We start from the raw sequence: 18395 nt of genomic DNA, 5'->3' as shown, positions 1-18395 counted from the left end.
TGAGCCTCAAATTTATAGAGTATCAACAGTCCCACCCCTGACCTGCAATGCGTGAGTTGGCCCTCATCCAGCGGTGGATTGTACAATGTGTCCCGAAGGGGAGTCATCGCCACACCCACTGCCCTTCCGCCCCCCCCCCTCCATCCAAAAGCTTCAGGCTCTCACCAATGCTGGAGCATGCCCTGTTTATATAACATCCTCGTAATCTTTTTTACACTTAGCCTCGTTCTTAACCAAGCCGGATCACCTCGCCGAGCGAGACGCCCGATTGCACGGTGGTGCTGGGAAATATTTGGGCGAGGGGAGAGCGGTGATGAGAGCTTAAGGTGTGACCAGGGGGTGGATCGGAAAACACGCTATGGGGACGCTTCCAAAATTGATAACTCCATAGTGCTTGCCAGATATAGCCGTCGGTCTAAAAAAAAGAACAGTATCGCAGTACAGAATGTAAATAAGATTAGCTTTACACTGCGTGATGGAGACCTGAAATAAGTCGTCGTGAGCTGGAGGGACCATAATGCAACACTGTAGAGAAACAGGAAAACGATAGTGGACACGCCACATTGCAGCGGGTTTTCGTGGCTGTGCCGTGTATAGGTCAGGTCTTCGATGTTGTTTTTGGGTTCTTTAACGATGTCCGACGTTTCGCTGCACATGATATTCAGTTCTTAAAAGTAGTTCCCAGAACTTGCATTGAAACATTGGGCATCTTGCCGAACAACACGCAGTGAAACCCGAAAACCTATCGGGAGTGGTAATAATTGGATTGCCCTAAAGTTTCATTGAACAAGCATGAATTGATGGTAAACCTTTACCATGAGCTCGTGTTTTTTTTCCTCCATGAGTTTATTTATTTATTAACAGTTGCTGTGCTGTGGATTTGCATCCCCCCTCACGTTGTAGTGCCCAGTACTGTGCATGTGGTGCATTGTGGTTTTATCGTGGTGGGTCACGTGTCAACATTTAAAAAAAATGTGCTCGCCTCTTCAGAAGAAAAGCAAAAAAAAAATTCAGATTTGCCTTCACCATGTTTGCATTTCTAAGCCCCGCGTTTTAATGAGACGTTTTGCCCAATTTCATTTACGATTCGTACTTCATGCAGTACGCGCATATGGAGCTTTTGGGAAAAAAATATATTTGAGAACGTGTTTGTAAATACGGTGTTTCAAGCCATCCTGTTGGGCTCTCTTCAGAAGCCCGCCCGGTCTTCGTGTGCGAATCGACGTAATTAAACAAGTGCATTACTGGTAGGGCTTTCTGCATTAAGGAATAATGGCATTGGTGTGTGTAATGAGTACCTTATCTCACCCTCTGTCATTCTCCACCCATTCTCTAAAATACATCATGCACTGAGGGTTTCTCAACGTTATCTTTCATTTATAGTGATCGAAAATTCAAAATTGAATTCAAGGATTTCTGCCGTTACAAATACCCCTTTTGTCCATTCCGTTGTTGCGATGCCAGAGATTTAAGATCGTTTCTGGCACGTATGCAGCCCTTTTCAAGACGACTGCTTTCAGTTCCTCACCACTTGTTGACCGACTTTTGCACTTACAAACCTTTAGCACCACTAAAGCACACGTGTGTGTGTGTGATACACGCATTACGGAACTTTAACCTGTACATTTAGACCGCCGTGATATTGTGCATCAGCAGGACCTCCCATCGTACAGCAATTGGCACATTTGCCACCGCATTGGAAATGCTAAATTTCACACGTGACTTTCTAGACGATACCACTAACGCTCCACACAACCTCCTGCAGCGGTATGTTATTCTTGTAGGAATATCTTGATCAAAAAGTGCATGTTAACCTTGAAACACGCTCGTATATTATCACGTGGCATGTTGGGTTTTTATTTGCATTTCCAGATAAAGCCCATTGCGCTGTTTACTATTTTTCAGAGGTGACTTAGCCGCACATGACAGCTCTTCGAAGTCGCATCATCATCGTCATATGTGGGAGTTCAAGTTTTGGACAATTTTGTGAATCCCAGTTCATTGTTAATGGTGGTTTAGCTGAGTCCATGTGGAGCATTTTAATCATATTGGTGCTTTTCTTAAAATGTTCCCATGATGTTTGCAAATAATCACTCGTTCTCACAACGCCGGAAATATATATTTTTATATATATACAATATGTGCACAAAAACAGGTCCACGCAGGGCATCTTTGAAGGATTTTGTAAGGAAAACGCCAAGCAGTTGGACATAGATTTAAATACAGTGGACCAGCACTAGTGGTTAAACACGAATCGGTTACGTTATAAATGTAATACAACCAATGTCATCTCGTGCTACCAATCCAACAACTGTCAGTGTGCCGCCTCTGATATGGTTATTATTTTACACAGGTATTTGCGCGTGTCATGTTAAGTTAAAACTCGTGTTTAAAACCGTCCACCTTTACTACAGCAGGGGCTTCACAAAGACGACTTACTTATGCCTTATGTGGGTCAACCATTCCATGCAGACTGATGAACAGGTCCTCAGTGTGTGGAATGTTTGAATGGAATCGTAGGTGATGTTTGGAAACGCCTCCGCATTGCTGCATGATGTTCACGGAATGCTTTTGATAACCACCTCATTATTTTTTTTCCAACCAAAGGCAACATAATATATTAAATAGCAGGGATGCTACCCTGGTGTAGAGAACTTGCAATTCAGAGTTGGCCGGTTCTCCCAGCGCAGCAGTTGTTACGATACACGTGTTTCTTAATACCCACCCACCCACCACGTTTCTTTCCACCCTGAAGCATGCATGGATACACCGCAGTCGATCAAAAAGATCGTGTTTGGTTGGGTAAAGTTTGGCCGGTGTGGAAGAGTAGGCCAATCACCCTATAAAGGGGGGGGGGGGGGGGGAGGGGCTCTCCAGAGCGCCTAGTGGAGGACCTTCCGCCGGCATTTGCAAGGTTGTGCCACCGCGCGAAGTAAGTCGTGAGTCGCTTTGCCGCACTTTGTTTTGGTCGAAACTCCGCCTCGCCTTCGACGCATTCTAAAAACGAATTTTCCTGCCAAGAGCATTGAGGGAAGTTGCTTCATGACCGAGGGAGGGTCGCCACCCGAATTGTCCTCCCAAGGCTTCGTTTGGTTGTTTTCACTTTTGACCACAGGTTTATTTTGGGTGTATATATCATAATACCAGGTCGTCGTCATCTGGCGAGGCTAGAACAATCCAACGTTTGATTCTACGTCTTGTACTTTACACGTGCCTTGTACGCCAATGGCAGAGGTGTTTGACCTGAGCCAGGAAAATCGTGACCCAGTGTCACCACCACCACCACCACATACAGCAAAGAACTAAAAGGACCGTGGTGACAGAAAAGCAGCAGAACTTCCAATGTGTAACACAACGTAAAGACTAAATAGTAAAACAATTACAGAGTTAATATTTATGGAAGGGAATATGTACAGATTGCTTTGTGTGGTGTGTTTAGCAATTATATTAATATTGAAAAAAAATATGTTCCTCTTAAAACATTTTTGCAAAATGCGTGGTTTTAATAAATTTGATCTGACAGACACAACTTGTACGGGTCATGATTTCATTCACAGTATAAGCTTGACCTCGAATCCTGTGTGGGTATGAGTGCGACTCCAGTGTGACATGGCATGCTCGTGTGGACAGCTACCAAGAGGGAAAGCCACACGGTACTGCGCTAACGATATGACAGTACAACAATGGGTTCTTGAGTTCATCTGTGCAGAGATGTTTAAGTGTTACCCACTCGTATGCGTGTTGTATTTTCTCCGGGTACTCCAGTATCTAGAGTAGCTTGAGTGGTCGTATAGTGGTTAGTGGACTGCACTGTGAACTCTGACCTCAGTTTTATTCCAAGCCATGGCCGTTCCCTTCAAACTACTGACCAGTATGGTGAAGTATGGCCAAACGAAGCCCATGCCATTCCATGGGAATGCCGTCAGAGGGTTGTATTTAAATGATATTATTTATTTATTCTATATTTTGGCACAAATTACTCGGCATGTGCCCGATCTCGTCAGATCTCAAGTCTAGCAGGCTTGAGCCTGAATATTGTTTGGATGGACTATTAGAGGGCATGTCTTGAGCTGCTGCCAGCAGAGGGTGGCGAAAACGACTTGTACTGTACATCTATGTTTCCTGGCATCACCAACCCGTACTGACCAGGGTACAAGTACTGTATGGTCAAACAACCAGTCATCCAGCAGTGGATTGACACAGGGCCGAGATTGTAATGATTATTGTTGATGTAGTTTTTCACGTGTTTACACCATGGGGCCTGATGAGATGTTTGTTATGTTTCCTGATGGCCGGTGTTTAAATTGGCACGTTCATCGTTACACTAACGGTCGCTGCAGTACTGAGTAACCAGAAAACCCCGTAATAATTACGTTCTTCTACTAAACGCATTTATATGAATAGATAATAAAATGTATAAATCTTAACTTAAGGCTTTCGTGACTGCAGGAATTCATATTGTTTGGGTCTTTCAGTAAAGCCATCTACGTGGCTTTACCGAAATACCCAAATAATATAAATAAAATGAAGACGGACGCTTGTGTTGCGACCGAAACGTTGTGTTTTATTTCTTTTTTTTTCTACGTGACTTTACCGAAAGAACCAGAGCGTATGGATTCCTGCAGTCACGAAAGCTTCAAATCACAACTGAATATCAATAAAATGTATGTTGGGCTGTTCGTCAGTAGATGGCGCGCCTGAAGAACGGATTGCCTAAGACTCGACTCACACGTGCGTGCGCCACGGCTGCGTGTTCGTGTGCCACGTGCGGGGAGCGGTGGCGTAGCGGTTAGCGCGCTGTGCTACGAACCCGGCCACCCGAGTTCGATTCCCGCTCAGGCCAACAGCAGTGGCGATTATCTGAACCGGTCCTGGTCCTCGCTTAGGTCCAGAGTACCTGGTGACGTGTGTAAACATCGTCACTGGGGAGACAAAGGCGGCCGGGCGTGGTGCTGGCCACCCACCCCCTCGTGTGCCGTGCTGACCTTCGTTTGGTGCTAGCTAACAACACTTGCCCCCAAACAGTCTGTTAAGGCTATACGGGGGAGTTTTGTCCTTGTGTGAAATGCTCACATGTGTCTTTTTAAGGACGTGGTCCAAGAGCGGTCCACCGTGGCCATAACGCTTAGCGGGTTTATCATTTGTTTACTGGATACGCCTAATTTGTTATTTCATATTGTGTAGATGTTTCATATCACGTTCGATGTTACCCCCAAAACGATAATCTCCATCAAACTCTCTGGAGTTTCTCATACAAAGCTACAACGGCGACCTTGCTGTCAAACACATTTGAGACCTGGATATAAATTTGTTTGGGCCATTGGTTCAAGGAACGTGAAGTGTGCATTGCAGCATATTAATTTAATAACCTTAGTGCCAAGCCTCCCGTTATAACGGAGTGAATCAGAGGATGCCGTGTGGTTCAGAGGGCCCATTCCACGTCAGGGCACGTGAGCCGGCATTGTTGAGTCCCTCAGTGCGAATCCGGATTGCAGCTGCCCATTATTAAACTTGGTTCCCACGTCGAGCGCGTTTATGACCTCAATTTACCATGTTGGCTTCCGCAAGCAATGCTAATATTCACAAATTCATAATAGTTTGTTTTCCTAGTCAGATCGCCGCTTCGCTAAAATGTGTGTTGTAAACCATCCACCACCCGACACAGCCATTTAATAAAGTTGCCCCGTAAACAATCGTTCTAATTTACTGTTTCAGCACACCGGTGTGTTGGAGAGCAATCCACAACGTTTAACCGCTAGGTATTGGTGTGCTGAAGTAATTGAATTGGCAGGATTGTTCATGTAACAACTCTATTATCAATTGAATACGTGCATTTTCCACTATTAAAAGCTGCCTGATGGCCATGCCCTGGCTCGCCAGGAGAAGGCGGTACAGCAAGAATGTGGACTCCACATGTTTCGTCCGTGTGCGATAGAGCGTTGCACCCTTGCACGTCTGTGTTTTCTTCGGGTGCTCCAGTTTCCATACTATTTGGTTCTTTCGGTAAAGTCATGTAGGTGAAAAATAAATAAAAAAATAACTCACGACGTTTCGGGCGCAACACAAGCGCCCGTCATCAGGTGGAACACAACAGTTAGAAACAACTGCTGAACTACGTCACTTTACCGAAAGAACCAAAGAGTATGGATTATTGCAGTCACGAAAACTTCAAATCTAGAATGCTCCAGTTTCTTCACACATTCATTGGCTGAACAGATCTTAATATGTAGAGGACCGCAGAGCTTTGGGCAATTGTTGGCGCCGGCTGCTTTCCTGTTCATCTGGGGGTCTTCCTTATAAGCTGGCTGGCAGCTGTCAGGAAAAACACGTTTGCATATTTGCTCGTAGTTGTTTTCTCTCTGGATTGTCTCCAAGTTTTGGGAAACTGTTTGATCACTTTGGCCAGTTTTCAAGGCTGACGACTGTGAAGTCCCGAATAGCAATACAACTTCATACCACAGTTTTGTTCATACTGGATCAGCTTAACGAGGGTTATAGTGCCTGCTCGTTACAGATGGTCGGACAGACAAGGCTCGTACATAAACGCTCTGCTGCTGTTGACTATCCAGACAATGATGCTACTTATGATGCATGATACTGCTGATGATGGTGGTGGCAATGGCAAGGATGTTGCTCATGATGTTGTGGTGCTGGTGATGTCAATCATGATGTTGTTGCCTCTGCTGCTCCTGATGATGTAAGTTATGGTAATGAAAATTCACGTAAAGTTGCTGATGATGATAATGCAAATGATTCTGCTGCTGCGGATTCTGCCATTGATAACGATGGCGCTGAAGCCAATAATGTTGCTGCCGATGAAGATAATGATACTGCTACTGCAGCGAATAATAATAATAATGATGATGCTGATGATGGTGCTGCTGGTGAAGATAATAATGATGGTGCTGCTGATGATCATGGTGCTGATGAACATCATGGCAATGATGATGATGACCATAGTGCTGATGATGACCATAGTGCTGATGATGATGATCATGGTGCTGATGATGATGATCATAGTGCTGATGATGATCATGGTGCTGATGATGATCATGGTGCTGATGATGATGATCATGGTGCTGATGATGATCATGGTGCTGATGATGATCATGGTGCTGATGATGATGATCATGGTGCTGATGATGATCATAATGCTGATGATGATCATGGTGCTGATGATGATCATAGTACTGATGATGATGATCATAATGCTGATGATGATCATAGTGCTGATGATGACCATAGTGCTGATGAAGCTGCTGACGATGTTGACAAATCCTCCCACCCTGAGGATGGAGGTTTGGGAACGGACGAGGCGCGGTCGCCGTGACGTCAACGACCGAGCGCCCCTCCCTCTCACCTCACCCAACGGTGACGTCACCGTCCTCCCCTGAGCGACCTCCCCCCTCTCACCCCACCCCTACGGTGACGTCACCGCCTCCTCCTCCCCCCCTCAGCCTCCTGCCCAACCATCAACACACTCGGACCGCGGCTGTTGCAGGCGAAGCCCGCGGCGGGAATTGCAGCGGCACGACACCGCGGGGCTGAGCCGCCTCTCTCGCACCCGGAGACGGTGGCCGGCGGTTGACGAGGGGGCCGATCGGCGGCTGTCTTTGCCGTCATGATTTGACGGTAAGGCCTGGGCCACGGATGACGAACCTCTCGTTATGTTGCGTTACGCGGTAACCGCCATGGCTGTTGTTGAGCAGCCCTCGTTATTGGCTGTTGTTCTTGTTGTTGGTGGTCGTTTATTAATATTGTTGTTATCGCTTCGTTTTTCTTTATACCGTGACATGTTAATGTTCTCGCAGCGGTCGAAAGCACTCGAATGGGGATGATGCGTTGACAGTGACCGCCACCTACTGGCATCAACCAATGCCCCCCCCCCGGTCAAAACTAAATGACAGGTTATTCACTCCACTGCTGGATGAATGCCTGGCCTCGTCTGCCCTGCCTTGCCTCACATCCACCCGCCTGCCTGCCTGGTCATGACTTCAACACGCTGGTCAGGGCGAATTGGAAGATGAGGAAGGCCATTTGGGATCGGTTCAGATGGGAGCTGACACTGATGGAGAGCCGTGGCGCTAACCGCTGCACCACCGCTCCACCCACCTCTTTAAAATAACACAATTTCTTATTTAATGACGTACTTGCGGTATATGTGTGTGTGTATATTTAGTCAGGCCTATGCTTAGTGTATAAGGCACACGTTTAAATATGAAATATGTTAACGCCTGCTGGCTGTGTGTTCATTATTGTTATGATTGTTGATTTTTAATGTGAGGCAGTTATAGAGACTTGGGAACGGTTATTATAGTTTTTATAACGTTGTTGTTGTACCTTAGTGATCATACAGAGGTGTAGTATAGACAGCATTGAAGGCTTGTAATTGCAATTAGTAAAAATATATATCTACGGTCAATAAAGCGTAGTCTGCCAACTTTATTTAAAGGTTATTGATTCATGTGCGTTAAACTATAAAACATAAATACATGAGCTTTTTTATTTTAACAGATGAGGCCCACTGAGCTATACTATAGCTCTTTTTCACAAGCGACGTGACCAAAAATGATAGCTCAACGAAGTGGCTTAGCATGTGGAATTTTAGCAGAAAATCCGGAGAAAAATCCACGCGACCACGGCTTCAGAGGCACACAAACTCCAAATATATACAGCAGCAGGCATCGTCAGGGTCGGGATCGAACCCACGACCTGCATACCAGGCGAGGTAGTTAACATCTCATAGCCACCACGGCGCCACGGTTATCGATGTGACATATCGAGTAACGCATGTATCAGAGAACATACGCAAGTTAGACGATGAATATTCACTGTTGAGAAAACTAATGGAGGTGAGGCAGGACAGGTTGCTTAGAATGATGACCGATGGACGGGACTCACGGCTGAGTGACAGCCAAGCGAAGGGAACGCGTTCGACAGGACATCCGCCGATGAGATGGAGCTATGAAATTGGCTCATGTGCAGGAGCTGGAGATGGATTGTTGTCCAGTAGTATCTGCGGACTGTGAGAGATGACAACACATTGGAGAGGCCGTCATCTAGCAGTGGATTGATCATGGCTGACGGTAGTGGTGGTGGTGATATCGTTTACCGTGGTTAAAAGTCAACAGTGCATTGTAAAAAACACAACTGACAAGATATTAAACATTTAATGAATCTACAGGAGCTGTCAGGGACCAACGCACGCCAGTCTGCTGTACTGAATGTTGCTCGAACAACTGTAGTAATGAGTAAGGTAATAGCATTATGGGCTTGGCTAAATTAGGTGGGCAGGTGTGGGTGTGTTGTGATGGCCCGTGACTTAAGCCACATAGCCGTTGGCCATCACAACAATCGACACATTTTGAGAATTGTATCGCTTTACTTGAGACCAACATTTACCACTCTTTGGTGTTCCTTGAGTGGAGTACTGCATTGTTGCAGCCTTTTGTCAATCCATTGTTGCATGAAAGCTTGCCCATGCTGTGTCGTTCATTGGTTGTGTGTGACCATACTTCATCAAGCCGGATCAGTGCAGGTTGGGGGCGAGAGGGTGCTCAAGATCGGGTCAGACACCACTTTCCCGCTGGTGTTAAATCGAACTCCGTTCACGAGGTTCATAGTGCAGGGCACGAACCATGGCACCGCCGCAGTGGAGCATAATGAGGAAGTTAAATGCATTAACATCAGTTATGTTTTTGCCATAAAATCAAAGGATATTGAATACATTGACTCATTGGACTTAGACTTTTACAAACCATCACATTTTAAAATCAAAGTTTTGGAATGTTTTCAAAAATCTGGGTCTCATCAGCAAAGTCAGCTTTGTTAAACGAATGCTTTTGTTAGCCTTAGCTGGAAATTCCCTCAGTTTATTTTGCTGCTCGCATTGTTTTGAACTCCCCCCTCTAATCCGTGCTGTCGTCCCTGTGACCCTAATTAAGTCCAGGCTCAGGACCACACCTCATCTCTACCTGTCACTGACTGCCGTTCCCTCTAACAAACACAGAGACCCATAGACTCACGGAGAGACCTATGATTGACCCACTCTAAAAATATACATATGTACTGAATATGCCCTGTGTTTCTGTACAGTGTCTGGAGATGCGGTCACATTTCGTTGCTATATAAATCAATATTTTCTTGTGTTGCTGCTTGTTTACCAGATGCTTGGCAAGTCTGACTGCTGATGAGACCCAGAAAATCGAAGTTGGTCGCGTAGAGTTGCTTCAACAATTGCTGATTGTGCATTTTTATTCTAGGAGGGTAATACGTCGTCTAAATTAGATAGCCATTGCAAGTAGACAAAACCCGTATTACGCAAACCTCTGGTTTTGTGAGTGGTGCAATCTAAGTGTTATGTCATTGAATCACGCGTACTTATTGTGCAATGTTGATTACGGTTCCATCAGACTGTTCATGGGGACGTCCCTATGTGATGTGATGGCAGTGGTACATACGCATGCACATACCCCGTATCTAACGTGGCAGTGTGCTCTGTTTCCTGTGCACGTGTACAAGTCTGCTCACAATTAGAGTATGTAATAGTATGAGCGCCGTTATGTACAGCACATCCTTGTCTATGCTGCATTTGTGTGGAGCGGTGGCACAGTGGTTTAGCGCAGGGACCCGAGTTGATTCCCGGTCACAGCCAATATTGGTGCCATATATCTGAACGGGTCCTAGCTAGGCCTTCCCAAGGTCCATTCAGCCTTAAACGAGTACCTGGTACAGCCTGTAAACATCAGCATTGGAGAGACAAAGACGGCTGAGCATGGCGCTGACCTGCTGAAAAAATAGCTTTATTGCCCATTGGATTCCTCCAGTACAGAATAAATTAATGTTTTGATTATGATTATCCATAGGTGCTTGCTCACAGCACTTGCCCCAAAAGTTTTGTAACCGTTATATGTGTTCTCACCTTGGTTCTCAAAGTCAACTCAAATAGTCTCGCGGCTGTTGTAGCAGCAGAAGGAAATTCATTGCATCATCGTCGTCATTAGTAGCAGCAACAGTAGCAGCAACAGTAGCATTCTCGTTTTTTTCATCATCATCAGCTGCATCATTAGCATTGGTAGGATTAGCAGTATCATCAGCAACCACAGTAGAATTACCATTGGCCGCAAGAGCATCATCAGCAGCAGAGGGGTTCACACTCTTTTCAACAGAACCATCACTGTTGGCTTTTCCACACAGTGGTGATTATTTTATCATCCCGGAGTGGTTGATGGGTTGAGTCAACTTTGGCCGGGATTTGAACTCGGCATCCTTCTGATCTTGAGTCAAGCTGTCTAATCATAGCTGCCACTCAGCAGCATAATTGTCTCTTGTCCAACATTATTATTATCATCTGTAATCAGGCTTCAGTTGGTTTATTGGCTTTAGCTTCAAAGTATTATAAAAGCACCAAGAAAAAACGAGTTGTTCAATATAAATATGTGGTATCTGCACGCGTATAAACCATCACAACTGAATTATTGTAAGCCTAAGTAAAAAACTAAAACTTTTATTCGATTGTTCATCTTACCTTGACATTTTCTTTTGGGATTTTCAAATTTAACATTTGATGTCATGTGGATTCAGCCTCCCCTCAAATACCGCCAGATACAAAGGTTCATTATTATAAGTTTCTAAACAAATACTTTCAACATTGTTGCCAGATTTGTTGAGTTACAAGCATAGACTGGGCTATACTTGTCCCAGATTTCACGTTTCTAGTGCGTCCATGAGAATTGACATGACTCTCCGTGTGTCTTTTTGATATGAAAATAATCTGCTGTGCAATTGTTTATTCATGCACAGTATATGAGGGGAATGGTGGCACAGTGGTTAGCATGAACTATGTGAACCCTGCTACCAGAGTTAAATTTCTGGCCACGGATAAAGTCACTGGAACTGGTACAGGACACTCCTCCCCTTTGCCTGACAGGGCTGGTGAAGTGTGATCTAACAAATCTCACGATTGGCATGCCATGGGGAGGCCATCATCACAACGGTGGATTGACTAAGGGCTGTACATTAATAATATTATACATTTTTATTTAAAGCTTTCGTGACTGCAGGGATTCATATTCTTGGTTCTTTCAGTAAAGTCACGTAGAAGGGAAACAAAAAAGTAATAAAAATATAAAACAATAAAATTCTCACGACGTTTCGATTGCAACACAAGCAATCATCATCAGGTGTGAAAACCACAGCAAGAAAATTTGAAAAAGTGGCGTTTTTTTCTTGTGTTGCAATCGAATGTCGTGAGAATTTTATTATTTATTATTTTTATTATTTTATTGTTTCCCTTCTACGTGACTTTACCGAAAGAACCAAGAATATAATATTATACATGTATATCTCGCACAATAAATACGACACTAGGTCATACCCTTTACGTATAGCCGGGGCTTCATTTTACTCATGAATATTTTCCGAGACGCTCGTAGACTGGAGCATGTGGCACGTGGCTAGGAGTAACCCCGCAGCCATAGCGAGAGGTAGGCTGGATGTTTGTGTGGCAAGTGTGTAGAAATATTTTCTTGTTCAGCAATCCAGACAGACCAGGCTGATATTAAGCCCTGCATACAGTCCACAGTGCCGGCATATGTGTGCACATGTGCATCTCGGGAATGATAATGCCAGCCTATGTATGACTCATGCCACATGCTACAGTCGTGGCCAAACTTTGTCTTTGTTGGTCCAACACATGACATTGGCTATCGCTTTTGTTAAATTTGTATCGCGTTTCACCAGAGCAGTAAAAGTCACGTTAAATACTCGTTACGAAGAGGTTGCATCACGTGTTTGCTCTGTGTGTGTTTGTTTAGTTGAATTGTTGGGAGCGGTTGTGCAGTGGTTAGGGCACTGCACCATAAATCGGGCATCCCGAGTTCCATTCCCGGCCATGGTTGCCATCAGGGGTGTTTTTATGAACCTAATGTGGGCCTCTTCTAATTTGACTCAGTTTAAATGAGTACCCAGTGTCGTGTGGAAAGCACAGCATTGGGGGGGGACAAAGGCATGGCCCTGGCCACATCACACCACCGTCTCACATGCGCGGTGCTCGCTAATTGCAGTTGCCCCAACAGCCTGTGTGTGCTACATGTGGAACATTTTGTCTCTATTTGTCTGTTGCGTTGTGGACAGGAGACGGTTTGCAGTGGCAGGTGATGTGAGCTGGGGCACACGCAGGCCTTAGTCATGGAGTGTCACCTGGATAAAGTCCACCAGAGCGTGCCGCCACCCTTCCGCCGCTCGGCATGGACAGGATTGCACTGGGCTGCTCTGCTGCTGTGCACCCTCAGCCTCCTGATCCTGCCAGGTAATGCGCACTCGCATGCCATCGGAGTTGTCGCGGTTGTGGTTGTTGTGGTCAGCCTTTCCCCGGCGGTAGGAAGTATTATTCTATTATTTTTCTGCTATTCTTTCATTTCTCCATTTGCTCCAATCCAGCAGTGGCCTCCAAACTCTGTGATTTTATATTGCTTACTACCATCTCTTCCGCTGTCTTCCTCCGCTTCTTTTTTTGCCTTCGATTTCCACACGGTGGTCAAATAGCCTCTCGTCTCTCATAATTTGCTCTCACGATGTGGCCTGCCCCGATTCCGCCTGATTGATTTTGCTCATTGAAAGTAGGGGTGGCATTTTCAGTCATCCAAGCCTGGTGATCCGGTGCTTTGGAGGCAAGTGTTTGTGGATTATGGACAAATTTCTGAAACTCCCACAACCCTCTTATGTTGGAAGGTGGCCAAGAGATAGCAGTCGATCCATTAATTATTGAATTTATGTATGCATGGCTTGGAGTGTTATTTGCTCGTGTTTGGTGGGTTTTTGCCAGCCACTGGATTCCTCCCCATACGCACAATACATATTAAAATGAAACTTGCGCAAACATCCCAATGCAGTACCCTCAGAAATATGACCCCCGAGGCTCCGTGAGACTTTCCCGTAAAAATGGAAATATAATATTTTTTATTACAATTCAACTTTTCTCAACTGTCCTATTCCTACCACGTATAATTTCTTGGTTGTGCTCTGTAGCGTTCCGATGTGTTTTCGGGTTGTTCCGCGTCTTGTTCGGCACGGTGTCCGACGTTTCACTCCTCGTGCAGGGAGCTTCTTCAGGAACTGAAGGATTTCCCAGCACGTGAAAGCGGTGGCAAATTCGTGCTTTAGTCATGGATGTTTTCATTATAACAATGAATCCTATTGTCATGTATGTATGTATGTTAAACTTCTTTTGCACTGTACTTAGCCAACCGTACTCATCATCGAACATCACTGCTACCTCATCACAGCAGCTCAAGACACCCACTTGGCGGCAATGGGTGTGGCATTTCCCATTGTTTTGGGTTTTAGTTTTTTTTGCACCCCGCGGTCATGGCGCTGAAGGGTAAACTCACGATAAGCAGGCGTCGAAACATTTGGCTGTGGGTCATCTGGCTGCTCTGGGATCTGGAGGGAAGCGGTTTTACTTACCACGCTGATAACGAATTAATCAACAATTGCGATGGCATTTGGCTCGGTTTTCGCAGAACTTCGAGAAAAAACTACTTTTCGTGAGAACGCGCTGTTGGGCGGTGGGGTTTTGTTGCAGTCTGCACGTTTTGCTCCTTTACAGTGTTTCCAGAAACACAACACTCTCAACACATCGGTCAATAACGCCGTGGCGTTAAAATTGACAATGAAAACAGCTGATATTTCGGGCAAAGGCCCTTCATACATATCGAGGCCAGAGAGACAGTGGATAGGAGATGGAGACTGCACTTTATACCATAGGCTGTAGTCTCCAACTCTTATCCACTTAAAAACGCCTTGTCGCCTCTCCCTTATCTTATTATACGTGCGATAAAGAAAGGCCATTGCCCAGAATGTTACCTATTATATATTTTTTATTTTAAGGCCACTGTTTTTGACGAATGTGTCGATCTTTTTTTTGTGTTAATTCTGCTTGAGGAACCACTGCCTATGGCTTGTAATAACGACTCTCCTTCGCCATGCGATGGCTGGTCAAAAGATTTAATCCAATAATCCGTGCTTTTTGGGCTCCTATTTCCCCCGTCTCTTTTGTACGGTACTGTTTGCCCCATAACCCCTAAACATCAAATGTGTCTATAATTGGCATATCATTTGCATATATTGCAGATAAATGATTCTCACACAGACGATTTGACTTGGGTGTGCTAATGCTCATCGTATGGAGAACGAAGCGTGGAGTGAGTGAGCGATGGTGACGCCCATCGCCCCCACGGTGGCTCATGGCCTGGAGTTTAGTAGTACCACATTGCCCAAGGGCCAGAGGTTACACTGCTCCACTCCACATGAGGCGGTAAATCTTTAGCATTGCCGGTTTATGTTCGTGACCGACAGACGTGGAATGATGGGTCAATTACGATACAGGCACCCAATCATCCCGTGTTCTCAATTAAAGAAACACGAACACTTTATCGATTACACCTTCAGTGGTGCTGTTTGTTTCTGGCCACTTGGTATATTGGGCCTTTGGGCCTACTGTGCTTAGCAATTGCGTTTATAAAAAAAAATGTGTATAACCACCATGCTTTGGAAGGGTCATCCCGGATAGACACACCCTGCGAAAGCTTTTTTCGCAAAGTGCCTTCTTACGAAGGGGAAAAAAATCAGCCGTATGCAATGTATACAAATTACCTGCAAATTGAGTATGAATGTTGAAATTCAGGCTAATGGTGTGGACAGTCATACAAATGAGACGAAAACTCCAAGCAATACAAAGGAGATGGTGAAAACGAGATGAGAATAATTACATCTTTAAACGAATGGCCCCTCTGAATTGTGATACATCATCACTTGGCTGGGTGTGGGTTGTGAATCATTTCATGCATACAAGTAACCTTTTTAAATAAGTCACCTAATTGTTGAATTTTGTTAATTTATTTTAATGTTTGATCTGTGTGATTGAAATAATTGATTTGTGCACTTAATTAATGCTTGCACACGTGATAAACAAGATGCCTTGAAAACTGTTGACCGCGCATTTGGTTTTATTGGCAGAAAGGTGGCTGTGGTATGCCGCCAAATCCAGTCTTGCCGGTCCGACCGGCAGCTAAAAAAACCAGTTTAATATTTTCGCAGTAGATCAAGACAAACATACTCCATTAGCTCCGAGGGTGCTCTCCAGATGACAGCGTTGTTTCCACACTCTGTGTAAACGTGTTTGCCACAGGACAGAAGTGGCCCTCAAGGGTGAAACGAGAGCGCGGCCCTTCTGAGATTCCCTTCACAGCCACCCCCGGGGGGTTTAAGTGAGGGTGGTGACAGGGCCCAGCGGGAGCGCGTCCGCCGCTTATGGCACAGGTTCACGGTTCGAATTTCGCAGCCGGCCTGGTTATTACTGCGGTTGTGTTAGTAACTATAAAGATACGTACCGTCCGCTTCGCAGCGGAGGTTATAGGTCCCGTGACTTAAATCGGAAGAGTGGAGACTTTTGTTTGCCAGCGCCACCGTCCAATTTTTTTCCCCAAATATGAAAAATGACACCGCGTATTGCTCAATTAGAGACCACGTAGCGGCAATGTTCTCCTTCTGTGGCAATTTGGCAGGACCCTCCTGAAAAATGTTAACGAGACTCGGAAAGGCCCTCCTGGTTTAAGCATGCAGAATAATGGTTGCGATTAAGCTCGGGCCTTATCCTCCTTTGAATGTGTGACCACCAGATTGTTCGTAAAATGTTATTTTGTCAATCCACTGTTGGATGTTGGGCCTCCTCATGCCGTGTGGGTTGTTTGACCACACTTCATGCTGGAGAAGTGTGGGGTTGGTGACGTCGGGGAGCATAGAATGAGCAGTACGACAATGCACTGTTATCACCACAAAGTGATATTTTAAAAATGTTTTAATTACCCAGCAAGGTCACAAGGAGTCTCAATATACTGCATTGGATTATTTGGCTGATTTGCTGAATTAGTACTTTTTTAACTATTCTGCGAGAAATGTCGCCAAATAGCTTTTTGGTAAGAAAAATAATATTATGGTGAATACATCACCCTGTCTGGCAAACAGAGATTAGAACAACTTGAGGCTGAACACTGTTTGCCTCATGATAACAAGAGCCTCTTTACAATAACATAAACGTAATTGTTTTAAGCACGTCTAGTCCGTGATTAAGTGCCTGTTGTGCCAAGGCCGTGCTAAGATCATGCCCATGTCTGTACGGAGTCTAACGCCGCTACTCTCCAGCCCTGACGCAAGCCACCCGCAGCGCGTTTGTTGCGTTTTGGCGACGTGTACAGTATTGCCACGTGAAAACTTATTGCCCCAGAGCAAATCGTCAGCGTTTTTTTATACCCACGGTGGCGAGGTATTAACTACCTCGCTTGGTATACAGGAGGTTGTGGTTTTGATCCCGACCCTGATGCCTGTTTATTTGGAGTTTTTGCATGTCTTTCTGCCCGTGGTCACGTGGATTTTTCTACGGGTCCTCCGGTTTTTCATTCCACATTTAGAAACATGCGTTTAGAGTTTTTGGCTGCTATAAATCTCCACGTGATAAGCCACTTCGTTGAGCTATCATTTATGGTCAAGTCGCTTCTGAAAAAAAGAGCTGTCCAGCTCAGTGGGCCTTACCTGGTAAAATAAAAATAAATAGGACAGATGTTTTTTCGTGACTTTGTCACTCGGAGTTACCGTTTCAACTGTCCGTGTAGTTTATATGAAATGCATATTGAAAAGGTGTTGAGGCAAATAAGTTTACCAGTGTGTACGTAATTTTTTTTTCTCATTTGTTCTGGTTTGTCCTAAAGGTTGCTTATGACCAAATCAGATCTCGGGGTTGAGTCCAGAAATATGTTTGGATAGGCGACCACCGGGCAATAAACAAGGCGGTAACAGGCTGTTGTGAGGCGACTTTTCCACGATGTTTACTCATCTAATATAATTGTAGGCTTTTATTAACGCTTTCAACAACCAAGGTTGAAAGAGTTGACGCGTTAGCTCTGCCTGCCCGCCCGTCTGTTCATCCGTGCATAGCGGGGGTGGAGGGGGGGGGTTCTGTCACTCTCATTAAGATGATCCAACAGGAACACAACTCTAATTCAAAGTTGTTTGGCTGTTAGGGACCTACCCCCATAGAAAATCCGGTGAAATTAATCAAACTGCTGCTCACAAATGTGGGGGTGCAAAGACTTCACAAATATGCAAATGTATTTTTGCCACAGCCAACAGCAACCTATCGGCTTCTATTCTGCTCATCAAATGCGTTTGAGGCAAGTGCTACGTCCATGCATATGCATGAGGTTTCCCGACCTGTTTTGCAATCGTAGGCTGCGTGGGTGGCGTTGCTTTCGTAGGTCTCCTGACAGGCATCCTGGGCCAGCAACATTGCTCGTGCAAGAGGGGAGGCTCGCGGTTGGGCCGCCATTAATTAATAATGC

The 18395-nt window shown here is 45.1% G+C and overlaps 1 protein-coding gene across 3 annotated transcripts in view; it reads left to right on the top strand.

Annotated features, from left to right (window-relative positions):
* The first annotated feature begins 7416 nt into the window (after positions 1-7416).
* Positions 7417-18395, top strand: part of LOC144938558 (dyslexia-associated protein KIAA0319-like protein) — a 39384-nt gene continuing 28405 nt past the window's right edge. For all 3 annotated transcript variants that reach the window (XM_078866495.1, XM_078866494.1, XM_078866496.1), the window contains exons 1-2: positions 7417-7632; positions 13135-13309. In XM_078866495.1, the coding sequence (XP_078722621.1) occupies positions 13189-13309 (121 nt within the window). In that variant the 5' untranslated portion in view covers positions 7417-7632; positions 13135-13188. The remainder of the gene's footprint in view (positions 7633-13134; positions 13310-18395) is intronic.

Source organism: Lampetra fluviatilis, chromosome 22 (assembly GCF_964198595.1).
Source record: "Lampetra fluviatilis chromosome 22, kcLamFluv1.1, whole genome shotgun sequence".
Lineage (NCBI taxonomy): Eukaryota > Metazoa > Chordata > Hyperoartia > Petromyzontiformes > Petromyzontidae > Lampetra > Lampetra fluviatilis.
This window is presented reverse-complemented; position numbering and strand designations above follow the sequence as displayed.